The sequence below is a fragment of the Takifugu rubripes genome, chromosome 12 (assembly GCF_901000725.2).
Source record: "Takifugu rubripes chromosome 12, fTakRub1.2, whole genome shotgun sequence".
Lineage (NCBI taxonomy): Eukaryota > Metazoa > Chordata > Actinopteri > Tetraodontiformes > Tetraodontidae > Takifugu > Takifugu rubripes.
In genome coordinates, this window is record NC_042296.1 from 8,318,833 (window position 1) to 8,333,967 (window position 15,135).

At 47.2% G+C, this 15,135-nt stretch overlaps 1 protein-coding gene across 2 annotated transcripts; it reads left to right on the forward strand.

Annotated features, from left to right (window-relative positions):
* Positions 1-12,190: 12,190 nt before the first annotated feature.
* Positions 12,191-13,331, forward strand: cart4 (cocaine- and amphetamine-regulated transcript 4). 2 transcript variants are annotated; one of them, XM_029844630.1, is made up of 5 exons: positions 12,191-12,329; positions 12,400-12,540; positions 12,881-12,964; positions 13,048-13,173; positions 13,214-13,331. In XM_029844630.1, the coding sequence occupies exons 2-4, from the start codon at positions 12,415-12,417 to the stop codon at positions 13,153-13,155; spliced, it is 318 nt and encodes a 105-aa protein (XP_029700490.1). In that variant the 5' UTR covers positions 12,191-12,329; positions 12,400-12,414; the 3' UTR covers positions 13,156-13,173; positions 13,214-13,331. The 2 variants fall into 2 exon arrangements, with proteins under 2 accessions (XP_029700490.1, XP_003969190.3); XM_003969141.3 differs by having other exon boundaries at positions 13,048-13,331.
* Positions 13,332-15,135: the final 1,804 nt, after the last annotated feature.

Here is a 15,135-nt window from a genome sequence, read left to right on the forward strand (position 1 = left end):
CTCCACCACACACAAAATGCCCGACGACGTTGAGCCAGAGCAGCTTAGCCGCTCTGCTTTGCCGTTCCAGCACGACCAGGATGAACCTCTGCATAAACCTCAAGGCAAACTGGTGATCATGGTGGAGGACTTCTACTACGGCTCCACCCCCCAACCGCCTGTCACCAGTCAACAGTCAGAACAGCTAGAATGTGCTGGACCGTTCGACTGCATCCACTGTCCAAAGGCACTGTACAACAACATCACGTGAGACGCCTTCACACACGCCAGCCAGCAGACACGTGTGTTGACCGTCTTTACAGACACACTTGAGCCTGTTGCACCGGCCGTATTTATTCTGTATTTAAACATGACACCACGGAGGATGTAATAATGCATTAATAATATATTTATTTGCATTTCATTTCAGGTTGATGAATCACATGCATGAGCATGTGTCCAACATGTCTTTGCCAGGAGGATCCTCTGAAGGTCGACGTCCTACATGTCCCCATTGTTTCCGTTGCTACTTGTCTCCATTCCAGCTGCAGAGTCACATTGAGGCTGTTCATCAACCAGCAGAACAACCAGCAGGTGTGTATCTGTCTATTTCTGACACGTTCCTTAGATGTTCTCAGAATCCCTCAACTCTGATTGGTTGTTGTGATGCTGTGTGATTCAAGTCTGTGTCTGAATGTTTACTTTAATTGCGTGTCCCCCCCATGATGGTTGATGTGTGGTAAAAATCACTTTCCTCCCCAGGCAAGTGTAAGATCTGTGAGTTGACGTTTGCTAACGAACCGGCGTTCCTCCAGCACATGAAGTACACCCACAGGCCAGGAGAGATGCCCTACGTCTGCCAGGTGAGTCCCGTCCTTCGCCATCATCCCTGTCTGACCAGTCATGGTTACTAACGTGTGGCTCTGTGTCCCGCAGGTGTGTGACTTCAGGTCATCCTTCTACTCAGATTTGTGTTTTCACTTTGAACAGTTTCACGCCAACACCAAACATTTTCTGTGCCGGTACTGCCTGAGAGTCCTGCACAACAGCACCTGCTACCAGCAGCACTTCAGCATACACCAGGTACCACACCTACACACACACACACACACACACACACGTACCTGCTGAGCTGTGCGTGTCCCTAATGGCTTCTTATGTGCGGCTGTGTAGATGAAGCATACGTACACCTGCGATAAGTGCCGCCTCCACTTCCTGTTCATTAAGGAGCGTCTTGAACACGTCCGTCTCCATCACCGGACTCACCTCCAACCTGCACAACTCAGTGGAATCAAACCTGGAACCAAGGTAACCAAACACCACCGTCAGCATCATCAGTGTGGCATCACGTGGCAATGCCGGCCACGTCACTTTTTTCCAAACGAGCAAAAGAAAGAAAACAATACACATAAAATCCAACATGCGCATCAGCATCCCTATAAACATCCAGCCTATATAAAATGTAACAATATATAATTTCTATAGGTTTCATCCACATAGATATATCGTTCATATACGTCACATAAATTCCTCGCCACGTTCCGTATTAGCACACCTTTTCTACCTGATTATACATGTTTTTAAACAGATTTGTAGCTTGGTGTCCATCTAAGCTGCTCCACAGCTTGACCTGTTTTCATTGGCGTTCTTTTCCACCACATCCCCGTAGATTATACCCTCCTCTCTTTCTCCCAACATCCCTGCTAGAGGATTATGCAGCAAATGATTATTTATGCCGATTGAATTGAAGCAGGTCCTTAAACAGTGTGTGTGTGCTGTAGGTGACTGTGAGGACTTACTCTGCCATCAGGACACCTGAGGACAAGAAGGGAAGTCAAAAAATGGATCACTGTAAGGTCAGTGGGTTAAGGTTTTTGACCTTCTGGTCAGATATGACGGCGTCTAGCTTCACCGCAAACAAGTTCAGGTCTTCATTTGTTTGTGGCCAGGTGGTACATGTTGACCTCCCTTCGCCCACACCAGAAGCTCCTAAAAGAAGAGCAGTGGAGACTCTGGGACCACTGCTGTTCTCCCTGAACCAGGCCAGGTACCATAGTCACCTCCATGCAGACAGGGCTCTGACCCGAGTACGTCCTGTTTCTGCATCTCCCTCTCTCTGTTTCAGTGAAGAAGACCACCTCTCTGCTTCTTCTCAGCGTTGTCTTGAGTGTCTCTCCTCCTTTCGGGACTTCAGGTCCCATTTTCCATCTCTAGTCCACTGCTCACTCTGCAGGTTTAACACCTGCTGCTCTGTCGCCTATGCCAACCACATGATCAGGTGGGTGGTACCTTAGTCTGCCCCAAAGTGTCAAAAAACCCGACAAAATGTTAAACGCGTGTGTGTGTGTGTGTGTGTGTGTGTGTGTGTGCAGTAACCATGCCATCAGCAGGAAGAAGCCTCCTTACACCAGTGTCTTCCAGGCTAATCCAAGGTAAACACTTGATCTACACGTCTGGTTTCTGAGGAAGCATCAAACATCCACGTGTGTTACTTTTGTGTTTTCAGGTTGCTGCAGACTTTGAAGTGTACAGTTTGTTTAGTTACGACTCGCAGAGGAGACGTAATGGCCAATCACCTGACTGAGAGGCCAGACCACCACTGTGTCGTGCTGACACACACCGGTGCCGTTAAATTATTATTGACTGTTTTCACTGAGCATCTCATCATTAGCTGTTGTCACGCATTGACTTTATTCTTTTTAACGCGTGTGTTTCAGAGGTCAGTGTAAATGGGGGGAACATAACCGGAGCACAGTTAGCTGAAACCTGCAGGTGTGTCACTGATCCACTGTTTGTCGGTTATTGGTCACCATAGTAACGTTTGATCTGACCAGGTTTGATTTGTGTCCTCAGTGGTTCACCCTCATCCAAACTGATGAGTGGATCCTTCATCCCGTTTCACCTCCTTTCATCTCATCAAAGCTCCACCCAGCTGTCAGTCAAAATGCTCCCCGCCCCCCTCCGCTTCTCCTCTTCTCCTGCCATGACTGTGAAGTTTCTGGGCCCACAGGTGACCAGACCTCTCACCGTGTTTGCTTCATGTTCCTCTACAGCTGCAGTCACTGACGTGTCACCTGACAATGTTTCTTCTGCAGCCTGATGGATCTCCACTGTGTTCTTTCAAACAAAGGATAGTCTGCTCTGCTCTGATCCACGGCTTCTCTCAGGCCTCCAGATCTTACCAAACACCTCCTCACAAAATTCATTCCTGGATCCAGCAGAAGGAGCGACAACAGTCGGAGACGTGGTACTGGAGCACAGAGAAGTTGGCCGAGTGGGTTCTGATCCAGAGGGAGCAGCAACTGACTGTGAGCGAAGAAACCCTGATGCAAATGGCCGAGGAAGCTCTGGGGGAGACCGACGCCACCAGCTGTTATAACTGGGTCATAGACTTCCTCTTGAGACACAAACTCAGTGTGAATCCTTTACCTGTGGACAGAGGCCACCACCCCTGCGGGCGTCTGCCCACAGACATTGTCGCCAACAGCCGCGCCTTCGTAGAGCGCCTGTCTCCACAGGTCAGTGATACCGTCGGTGACGGTGGCTGTTCAGTCACCATCTGAGCAGCTCAAACTGATCACATGACCTTCTTTGCCTAGATCCGCAGTAAAGCTCCTCCCCTGGTGGCCACCATGGACGAGCTCCCCATCTTCATTAACATGGACCACTTTAGGAATCAGAACCCATCAGCCTTCCAGCTGTCGGGCCGCGTTTCAGACGAGCCGGTCTTCAACGTTGTCCTCACTGCACTGGTTGATGGGACTTTACTGCCACCGCTGCTGCTCTTCAAAGGGACTTCCTGTAGCATCCCTGAAGGCTTCCCAGACAATGTTCTGCTGGAGGCTCGGCCCGAAGGATTCACAGACCAGGACTGCCAACAGATCTGGATGGACAAGGTCTGTGTAGCCGCCCAGTCTTTCATTTCATTAGAGACCACTGTGGTCCTGGAATCCTGTCCTCCTGTGCAGGTTTGGCGGCCCCACACGTCTGCTCATGGGTCATCGTCACATCTGCTGATTGCCGACATCCACCGTGGACACCTGGCTGAGGAGTTCAGACAAAATCTGGCCTCCGTGTGCACCAACATCTTCTTCATCCCATCAGGGTGCAGCAGCTGCGTGCAGCCGCTGGACGTGTGCGTGACGCCAGTGCTGCACGATTTCATGCAGGTAGCCCCGCCCCTTTCTCACCCGCGGTCTCCTCCTCTCACCCGGGTTCACCCACTCTGATCTGTGTTCTCCTCCAGGCCCGCTGGAGTCAGCTGGTCTCTCAGGGTGGCCTGGATGGTCTGGGTCTGGACCAGCTGGCTCTAACCCTGGCCTGTTGGCTCAGTGAGGTGTCCTCCATCCTCAACACGGAGACCCACTTCCTGCGCAAGTAAACCACAGTTTAGTTTCTCAAGTCGTTCTGAAACCAGTAAAGTCGAGTGACCCCAGATGATGCCCACTGTCTGTTCCAGGTCGTTCTCCTGCGTGTCGAGTCTGCAGAGCCTGGAGAAGGACGAGGCGTCCTGGATGCTCCGGGTTCTGAGCAAGACCCTGCTCCAGCCTCTGGACTCGCTCGTTCTTCAGTCCGCTCAGTCCCAGTTGCAGGTGGTGCTCATCGTGAATCCAGAGGGCAAGAAGAAGAAGGAGCAGTAGGAGGAGGCCGACTCTGCTCCAGAGACACAACAGGATCAGTGTGAGCACCGTCACTTGTGATCGGTTTTATGGTGACTAAAACGTGTTGTGAGCTGCACCTCAACAACACCATTATGCCAGTGGCCATCACGTTGTCATGGAGACCATGGCGCACTACCTCATACATGTGACACACGTCATATTTTTATGATCATTTATGTTTTGTAATAAAATGAAAAACATCCTGATGGAGTGTGTTTGTATCGCAGCCTCAACAACAACACCGACCCAAACAAATAAACACATCGGGGGGGGGGGGGGGGCTTATTCTCTGACATCATCGGCTGCTGGAGCCATTTAAGATGGTTTCAGGGAGTTTGTCCACCTCAGGTCATCTGTGCAGCATATGTTTCCGTGGCAACCCAGGAATGAGGCGAGCCAGCCAACGAAAGCAAATGCTGCTTTGTAGATTAGGTCTGGAATGTTCTAAGTATCGATTATTGGCTGTTCTCTATTTTTAAACCGCATGTTTCACCAAGTCTGCAGGGGGAACCCTCAACAGCTGCAAACACTCAGCTTGAGTTTGGTCTCCCACAGATATCAACAGTCGGTTCTCACACACACACACACTCCTCCAGGTTGAGCTGTACAGCCAAATAAGATCCTTTTTGTGGTGGCGAGGTCTCACTCTGCAGAAACATCGCAACAATTCATCATAACTACTATTTACAAAGACTTTCTAAGAGACTGAGATGGAAGTGGTGACAAATTTATGGTTTCATGTTAGCATTAAAGTTTGAGCGTTGCTATAGAGATCATGTCTGCATGCTGGCATTTGTGTAAAGTAGTGTGTTTTTCTACACGTTAGGAATGATGAGTGTGCAAGAATTTAAGTCCGTCAGATTTTGTCGTCCTAAAAGTTCAGCCAGAAAATAATGTTTAATCAAACATTTGTGCCAAAAAGAACGTAGTTGTATTAAATCACACACACATGCAGTTAACTCACAATTAAATATAGAACCATGAGAACATGACAACTTTCCCAGCGCACCCAGAGCAGAGGCAACCAGTCCAGGATGACCCTGATCAGCTGGGAGTTCTGGGATGGGAAGACCCTCAGAACGAGGTGACCTCTGTCCGTTTCTGACGTGACCCTTGAATCTGGAGTTAGCTGCTACGCTAACAGAGTGGGAAACTCTCCTTTCTGAGCCGAGGAGAAAATCCGCTGCGAGATGGTTTTCACAGGATGTTCACACACAAACACACACACATACACACACGCTCGGGGTCAGTGACCTCGGAATGATTTACTGCTCAGGAAGGTAATTTATTGCAGAGAGGATTCACTTTTTAGAGAAAAACTTAAACCAAATAAAACATTCAATTTATTATACATTCAATTTGTTATCAAACCACAGTCTCAAGATTTAAAGCAGCTTCGTGTAATTAATGTTATGGAGACCTTCACACGACATTTTCCAATTCTTTAATTCACTGATCAACTACAGACGGTCAGCATCGGTTTTACCAGCCTTTTCTGAATAAATTTCCTGTTCTGAGTTCTGTGTGAAACAAAGAGCAGATCAATGCTGTGAGAACAGCAGCGAACTGTGACTTCCTGTCTTTTGTTCCCCAGATAACGACTGGTCAGCGATGCTAATAGGTGTTAATTCTTCTTCTGGTCTTCCAGCTGTGGCATCACAGGAAGGCGACAGTCACCAGAACAAAAGCTGCAGCTCAGCTTTTTCTTTCCCACCAGCAGCTCTGACGGTGACAAACATCTTTGCTGTGAAGTGAAAATACCGAAGTTTCTAATCTCCGAGAAACATCTGGAGCGTTACATCTCCTTCGCTCCCACTGCTCCCAAACCTCCCAGTATTGAACCAGATAAATGGAATTGTTGCATGTCTCACAAATTCTCCTGGTGATTATCTAAGCATCTAAATAAGGTATTTTATGACAGCAACGATGATGTCAAAATGTGCCGTTTCCCTGAAAAAAGAATAGTCTATTGTTCACAGCCAGAGAGAAGGAACAATTAGAAGGAAAACAGCTGGACCAGGTCTCCAGGACCAGTCTAGAAAGTCCGGAGGTGTCAGTGACCGAAGGCCTTCAATGACCACCGTGGTGCCTTCAATGACCCTCGTGGTGTATTCAAACACAGATTTGTAGAGGAAAGTTTTTTAGGAATATTGTCCCCCCCACCCCCCTCAACTTGGATTATGTGGGAATAATCTTGGCAGGAAAAGGAGACCCCCCCACCACCACCATTGCTCCTCCTCCTCATTTCTCTTTCTTTCTTTTTTTCTTTCTTTCTCTCCAAGTTCATTCCCAGCTCAGTCATTGAGGGCATCACACCTCCTCTCTGCCCTTCTTTCATCCATCCATTCCCTTTCTCATCATGTCTTCTCTCACTTTTCTGTCTGTTTATCTAAGCGGAATCTCACTGTTCCTGCAACTGACTGCTGGTGAGTCCTTGCTGTGTGTGTGTGTGTGTGTATGTGTGTGTGTGTGTGTGTGTGTGTGTGTGTGTGTGTGTGTGTGTGTGTGTGTGTGTCTCTATTGGGCTGGTTTCATGTTTTACAATGTGTTCCAGGAAAGTTGGGATCAAACGTAATTAGAAACAGATTCCGGTGATTTGTGGTTTTCTTCACTTTTTCACTGAAAAAGAAGGAATTTTAACGTTAGAAAAGTTTTTAGGACTTAAAACGGTTCTTCTTTAGGAACCTGGATCTTGTTTGATGTCTGCTGCAGCTTTGAACGCTCTCTCATTCTTGCCTGAATTTAAGCTGCCAATTTTTCCAACATTCCTCATGTGACCTTTTTCTGGGTGTGTGTTCACACTGTTAACCTGAGGAGGTCGATGGATCACAGCGTGAACGAGTGTGATTGCCAATAAAGTTAAAACAGACACAAAAGAGAAGAACTGTTGCTGCCAGAGAACATCCTGACCTCAAGGGTCACTTTACTGTACCTCCTGAGTTAATGTGGAATGCTGGTTACCATGGAAATGAGAATATTCCACTTTAGTCGGAGCATTGTTGTGTATCGCTGTGCACGGTAAACAACAAAACAACAGCCCTCATAGGAGTTGTCTGAATGTCTGTGACACCAGCAAACACTGACAGATTAGATCACAACAGGAAGTGAATACAGGCAGCCATGTTGACCACGCCCCCTTCGTGTGCTGTCACACTGGTGGCTCCGCCTCCAAGAGAAGCTCTTTTATTCTCAATTACAACTTTTTAAAAGGTTACAAATTTGCTGGTGCTCAATTGTTTCCAGACTATTGTGATCTGACATTACCCTTTATTATTCATTCATGTTTAACATGGTTATCTTCTTGATAGTTTAACGTGATGACTTAACATTTTAGCATTGTTAATGTTAGCAATGTGTTTTTAATGGTTCCTGAACAGATGAAAGTTTATCACTTCTTCTTTGTTATTTTGCTTTATGTTTAAAATATTTTCTATTTAACGCTTCAATCTAAAATTGTGGGGAAAAAAACAAGAAATTAAAGTGTTGATGTATATTAAAACCATTGGGAAATGACTGTTAATAAATGACAAACGCATTTAAAAGTTTGATTTTGTTTATCCATTAATCTGGATTCAAAATGTCTGTTTGAGCAGCTGGTTGTCATTTCTTCTTCCTCCGCACAATTTGATTGATGTCTGCGCTGTCCGTGCGTGCGTGTACTCGTGCGTGCGTGTCACCTGGTTTCTATTTCCCGCAGCGCTGGATTAAACTCTGATTGACAGGCTGTTCGTGATGACACACGTCCTGTTTGGGACAATTAACAGCCTTCCCCCACAGTTCCCAGCATCCGTGTGTGCGCGCGCGCGCGCGTGTGTGTGTGTGTGAGACAACACAGCAGGAAACAGGAAACCAGAGAAGAAGAAGCAGCAGGAACTTGTTTGAGTATAAAAACAGCTGCCGAAGTCTGAGAACAACTCTGAAGTTTTAGTAGTTCAGCCCAGTTACCAGTTGGGTTTGGACCAGTTCACCCGGTCTCTTCATGGGTAGGATGCCTCCGCCCCATCATCCACCATCATCCACGAAGCAATGCATTCTGGGAGGACAAGAGCAACAGTGGTTAGCAGAGGTCTGCTCTTCCTCCCCCTCCTCCTCCTCTTCCTCAATGATGTCATCAGCACGTGGATCATTTCCTGTGATGCAGAGAAACTGGAAAATTCTGATGTTGTGAGATAGAAATTTCATCGGTTAAAAAATGTGGCTTCGGTGGTGGGGATCCTGATGTGATGTCCTGTGGACAGGAACACCTGAGGTCCACACAGTCCACCTCTCTGATGTCCAGAATCACGATGGGATGGATTCAACTGTCTCACCGCTGGTTTGCGTCTGTTTTAGGTTTCCAGCTTCAGAGTGAAGACGTCACTCCCACTCCCGACTATGACTCTGACTACAAGGCCACCTTTGATTACAGCTTCTTCAGTCAGTCTCACACACACACACACACACACACACACACACACACACACACACACACACACACACACACACACAGACACGGATGTCCTACAGCTTACTTACAGGTGTGTCTTAAGGTAACGCCAGCAGTGAAGACTTGGACAAGTTCAGTGAACAATTTGAGGACATCACCGTTACCATGGCAACCACTCCAGAAACAACAGAAAGGGGCAGGATTAATGTTCACAATGCTGCACCACATCCAGAGTTTCTGGTAAGTGCACACAAGCTCAGTTAAGCTGAGCTAAATTTAGTCCAGTGTGGAGTTAAAGGGGTTTTATTTCCAGTTTGTATTGAGTCTGTTGTGTAAATTGTGTCTGCAGGAGGTCCGAACGCTTCTCTGGACTCTCTTGGTGCTGATCACACAACAGCTGCAACACACACTCTAGGAGCAGCACCGGGTCAGCGGGTCAGGAGAATTTAGGAGGAGTCATCTTAAGGAAGCTTCTCTCTGATTGGCTCCTTTCTCTTTTTTGTTTGATCCTGAACCAATCAGTGAGGCTCACCTGTTCCGAAGTGGGCGGGGCCACCGGCAGGTGTCCAGCTGGACAAGCCACACAGCTTCACGCGCAGCACAGTTCACCACGGCAACGTTTGGCACTGAATCACTTTTTCTTCTAACCAATCAGTTTCTGCCTCCTCTGGATTAGTGGATCTGGTGGATTAACATGGACGCTCATTCACGCTAAAGAAAAGTTAGAGAGAAAAGAAAAGGAAGTATTTTCATGTGTATGAAATAAATCTGATCTTTGCACATGAATCTGACCTGAAATCAGAAATCTGTGAGAAGGCAGCGCTGTTTATTACACACAAGCTGATCTTTTATTACCTTTACTCCAGTAAATTAGCTTGGATTCAGCTCTGTAGTTAACTTATTTGTAAAAGCGTATTGTTACACTTCTGTTCGACATCATAGTCAATAATGAAACAGTCATATTTAAGAGTTTCAATCTTCGATGTTTGAGGTTTAAACCTGTGAAATTGCTGTTAAACTGTTCACCACTGACTCACATGGATGCTGCCAGTAACCGAACGTCTGAGGACCCTGGAATAACGATCCATCAATCAATCAGCCAATCGACTTCTGCTGCAGTTCATCAATATCCAATGAGTTTCCAGGAAATAATCAAACAAGCACTTTATCTTTGCCTTTCACAATAAAATCTATTAAAAGTTCTGAATCATTTTCTCCTTTTAACCAATACATTTACTTTCTCTGACCCATTAGAACCAGTCCCCTGACCCTCTCTGACCCAGTAGAACCAGTCTCCTGACCCTCTCTGACCCAGTAGAACCAGTCCCCTGACCCTCTCTGACCCAGTAGAACCAGTCTCCTGACCCTCTCTGACCCATTAGAAGCAGTCTCCTGACCCTCTCTGTCCCATTAGAACCAGTTCCCTGAGCCTCTCTGACCCATTAGAACCAGTCCCCTGACCCTCTCTGACCCAGTAGAACCAGTCCCCTGACCCTCTCTGACCCAGTAGAACCAGTCCCTGACCCTCTTTGTCCCATTAGAACCAGTCCCCTGACCCTCTCTGACCCAGTAGAACCAGTCTCCTGACCCTCTCTGTCCCATTAGAACCAGTCCCCTGACCCTCTCTGACCCAGTAGAACCAGTCTCCTGACCCTCTCTGTCCCATTAGAACCAGTCCCCTGACCCTCTCTCACCCATTAGAACCAGTCTCCTGACCCTCTCTGACCCAGTAGAACCAGTCTCCTGACCCTCTCTGTCCCATTAGAACCAGTCTCCTGACCCTCTCTGTCCCATTAGAACCAGTCCCCTGACCCTCTCTGACCCATTAGAACCAGTCTCCTGACCCTCTTTGTCCCATTAGAACCAGTCCCTGACCCTCTCTGACCCAGTAGAACCAGTCCCCTGACTGGTTCAGGTGTTGGAGCGGCAGGTTTATTCCTGGCAAGCGACAGTTGTGATGAAGCTGACATCTGTGATGAAACAGGAAGTGACGGTCGCCGTGGGCCCTGTTTTATTTCAGGACAGGAAGCTTCAACACCTTCAGAACCGAGCTGTGAATGAACGTGACAGCTGACAGAAGCCAGTGAAACCCATAACTTCGTCTCCCAGGATGCATTTCACTCAGCCAATCACACAGCAAGTGTCAGGAGGTCCTGTCACGTTCCATCAGCTGAGGCTCATGGGTAATGTAGTAACAGTCAGGTGGCGTCATCAACTCAATGAGAAACTTGAGCTGTTGAAGGCAGCAGGAGATCAGGACCAGGATCATGGACCAGCAGACCAGAAGCAGGAGAGCGCAACCATCAGGAGAAGACCAGTAAATGGAAACCAGCGCCACACACGGCTGCTGTAGCAGCTGTTTCGGGAAACATTTAATATAAATGTAAATCAGCTTCAGATGAGCTGTGAGCACGTCAGCTTCCCTTTGATCTGGTGTTTATTTAAGTGTGGCCTCATTTTTCACCTGAAGGTCTTTACAGCTGTGATGCCATGACCTTCTTCTTCTGAGGTGTTTGCGAATAAACAGCGGCGGCGGCGTCCTCGGCTGATGACGCTCGTCTGATGTCTGCAAATTTATCTTGTGCGTGCAGGACTGAGCCGAGGTCAGCAGAACGCCTGACGTTTGTACTTGAACAACTCTGAAGTTTTACGAAGGGATCGTGTCGTCATTGGAGAAAATGTTTAAATTCCGGTTTTAGCCGGAGTGTTCGGTTTCCTGCAGTCAGTGAATGCAGCATGGGTTTGACATTTGACTGGTAATAATCGATGAGATCAAATGAATGCAAATAACTGAAAGGAGGACACAAAGACTTCCTGCGTCACGATGCGTCCAGAGCTGATGCGACGGTGTCCCTGCAGGTCAAACCGTGATCACATGTCACAAAACAAAACTCACCGTCGTCGCTTCACAAAATAAGGAAATTTCACACACACGCAACATGCCGTGAAACGTCACCAGAAGATGACAGATACAACATCAAAGTGACATCTGACCTCTGCGGCATCATGCTGTCATGGCAACACTCCCAATATTCAACATGGAAGAATTTCTGTGATGTCATGAATGCATGAATACAATGAGCAGCAGCAGGAGGAGGAAGAGAAGGAGGTGCTATAAAACAGGAGGTGATGAGCTTCACAGCTCATACAGGGAGGCGGCAGAGGAACTGAACCAGGGACAAGCCCTGAAGCGGAGCAGACCCGGAACCAGAACAGGATCGAAACCAGAGATCAGTCCAGAAAGGATCTATAAGAACATCAGGGTGAGTTCTCCTCAGCTTCGATCCATCGGGACAAATGTGAGGTTTTACTTTTGCTGCACATCTCCTGCAGGTTCTCAAACACGCCATGGTGATGGAGCGCATGCGAACTGTTTTCTTTGTGTCCGTGTGTCTGTCTATGATGACATCGCTATGTCAGGGTCAAAGGTCACTGGACCAGCAGCCTCTCTTTGATGTCACAACCAAAGAGCTGGTGAGTCATCTGTCGTTTTACAGGATCTCTGGTCAATAGTATAAAAGAACAATAAAGATGGATTTTGAAAGTTAAACGTGTTTGTTCATGATTGTAGTAAATCTAATAAATAATGTAATAATTCATTTTGCATGGTTTCAAATTTTAATGGAGGTTTTTCCTGACCAGGTTTGAGGGTCAGAGGTCAGAGGGGGTCACAACTGTTAAACCCTCATAAGGCATTTTGGGCTCTCAATAAAGTTGATTTAATTATTTGATTGAAATTAATGTCATAGTTTGTGTGTGTGTGTGTGTGTGTGTGTGTGTGTGTGTGTGTGCGTGCCCGTGTGTGTGTGCTCAGGCTGACACTCTGCAGGAATTCCTAGATCAGGATGACAGCAGCATTGGACACTCCCTGGAAAAAAAAGCCAGCGTGATCCCACGGGTGAGAGTGTGACTGACAGCTGTCAATCAAACAATCTGTTGCCCGAGCAGGATCAGCTTTGATCTCCCGTCTGTGTCTCTCAGTGTGACGTTGGCGAACGCTGCGCCCTGAAACACGGTCCTCGCATCGGACGTCTGTGTGACTGTCTGAGGGGAGCAGCCTGCAACACCTTCTTCCTGCGCTGCTACTGAACACACACACACACACACATACACACACTCACTCAAATACATACATTCACTCACTCACACACACACACACACACTCACTCACTCAAATACATACACACACACACACAACCACTTTTCTGTCTGAAGACTTCTGCTCTCAGACCTATTTTTGTTAATAAAGTTTCTTTATAAAGTTGCGTGAGTCTGATTATTGTGATTTTTTATGCAACATTTATGCCAAATAAGAGGAAGCGGCAAAGTTGGCGGGACCGCTGGAGGTTGAGCTTTGAGCTGAATGTTTGAATAAACTGCTCTTGTGTCACGAACGTTCGTTCATGTGCACCTGCAACCTTCAGTCATCGATCACTGAAACTCAGCGAGCAACTGAAACCAAACACAGTTTCATCCTCTGGAATCATTTCAAGAAATAAATAAAAGAAGAAAATTGTTTGAAGATGAATGAATTCAACCAGTTCAGAGAAAACCAGCAACGCTCCTGATTCTGTCCCAGGTGTCATTAAAGAACTTCTGTCAAAACAAAGACGTTTAATAAAAGAAACGTTCCAGCTTTCCCACCATTGGACCATCAACCTGATCTGTTGGTTCTGACAGAGCAGATCTATAAACACGCTCCACAGCAGCACCAGCACAATCAATCAATGCTCCCTAATTAGACCCCTTTCCCCCGGGCTCCATCATGCAGCACCACCTGCAGCTACCAGAACCATCAACCATGGGTCAGAAAAATCACCAATCGCCTGTAAAACGGAATAAATCTGAATAAATACAGGTGTGTGTGTGTGTGTGTTGACGACTGATTCACAAAACCTTTTATTTGTTCAGACAGACCAAGATCACACAGACACGATGACATTTAGCTCAAAGCAGACTGATAAGAAGCTAATTACAGTGCGCGCACGCACACACACACACACACACACACACACACACACACACGCACACACACACACACAGCTTTGACATTTTTAACAGGATGAAGGAACTAACCCACACGGACCTTGGCTACTCATATTTTACCAGATGTGAGAAGATGAAAATGTTGTGATGTTTTACTGGAGTCTGACTGGTTCAGACCTTCTGAACCAGTTTAGAGGTGGGAAGTGTGTATGTTTTGTGTTTTTTGTCGTATCGTATCAATCCTCAGGAAACTGTGGAAGGTTCCTGGAAGATTAAGACGCTGAATGTTTCTTCTGTGAGGTGAGACATGAACCTGCCCTGAGGCTTACTGGTCTCTGTCCAGTTGTCTTCAGCCTTCCCAGTCCGAGTTGGATCCTCAGTTGGGAGTTCCTGTACGAGGGTTCTGGCTCCTCCTGGACCAGACAGGACCTACAGTCCCGGTGCTCTGGGGGAACATTCTCACCAACAGCTGCTGCAGCAAAGGGAAGAGAAGGCAGCTTGTTCACCTCCACAGCTGCACTGCTTTCATATGGAGGATGTACAGATTCCAGTAAAGCCTCATGTCCACTAAAGTATTCATGATGGTGGTCCGCCACCACAGAACCACAGTTAGGGTTAGGGGAGAGGAGGCCTCAGCAGCACAGCCCAACACCCTGGAGAACACCTTTAAACACACAACTGAATATGGAACTTGTTGATAGGGCTGAAAGTCAACAGCAGCTGCTGTTGCTCCAGGCTGCTGCTGGTAGATCTGCCAGTAAACCAGGAGAGAGGAGAACCCAGGATTCTCTGGTGATGCAGCTGTGGTCTGTGTCCACTTCCTGTTAACACAACGCAAACTTTATCTCAACACATTTACGCTCATAAATCGCTTGATTGATTTCAACTCTTGAACATCGACGAGGTCAACGTACAGATGTTACGGAGTCCTCGGAACACCCAGAATTCCCGACAGGACCTGAAATATTGAAGCTAAATAGAAGTTCCGGGCAGTCGTTAGTGCCTCATGGGTTGATCGTTGCACTGCGGCGTCCCGCCCAGTAGGGGGCGCCTGGACACCGCCTCTCTTTAAACTGTGAGAGC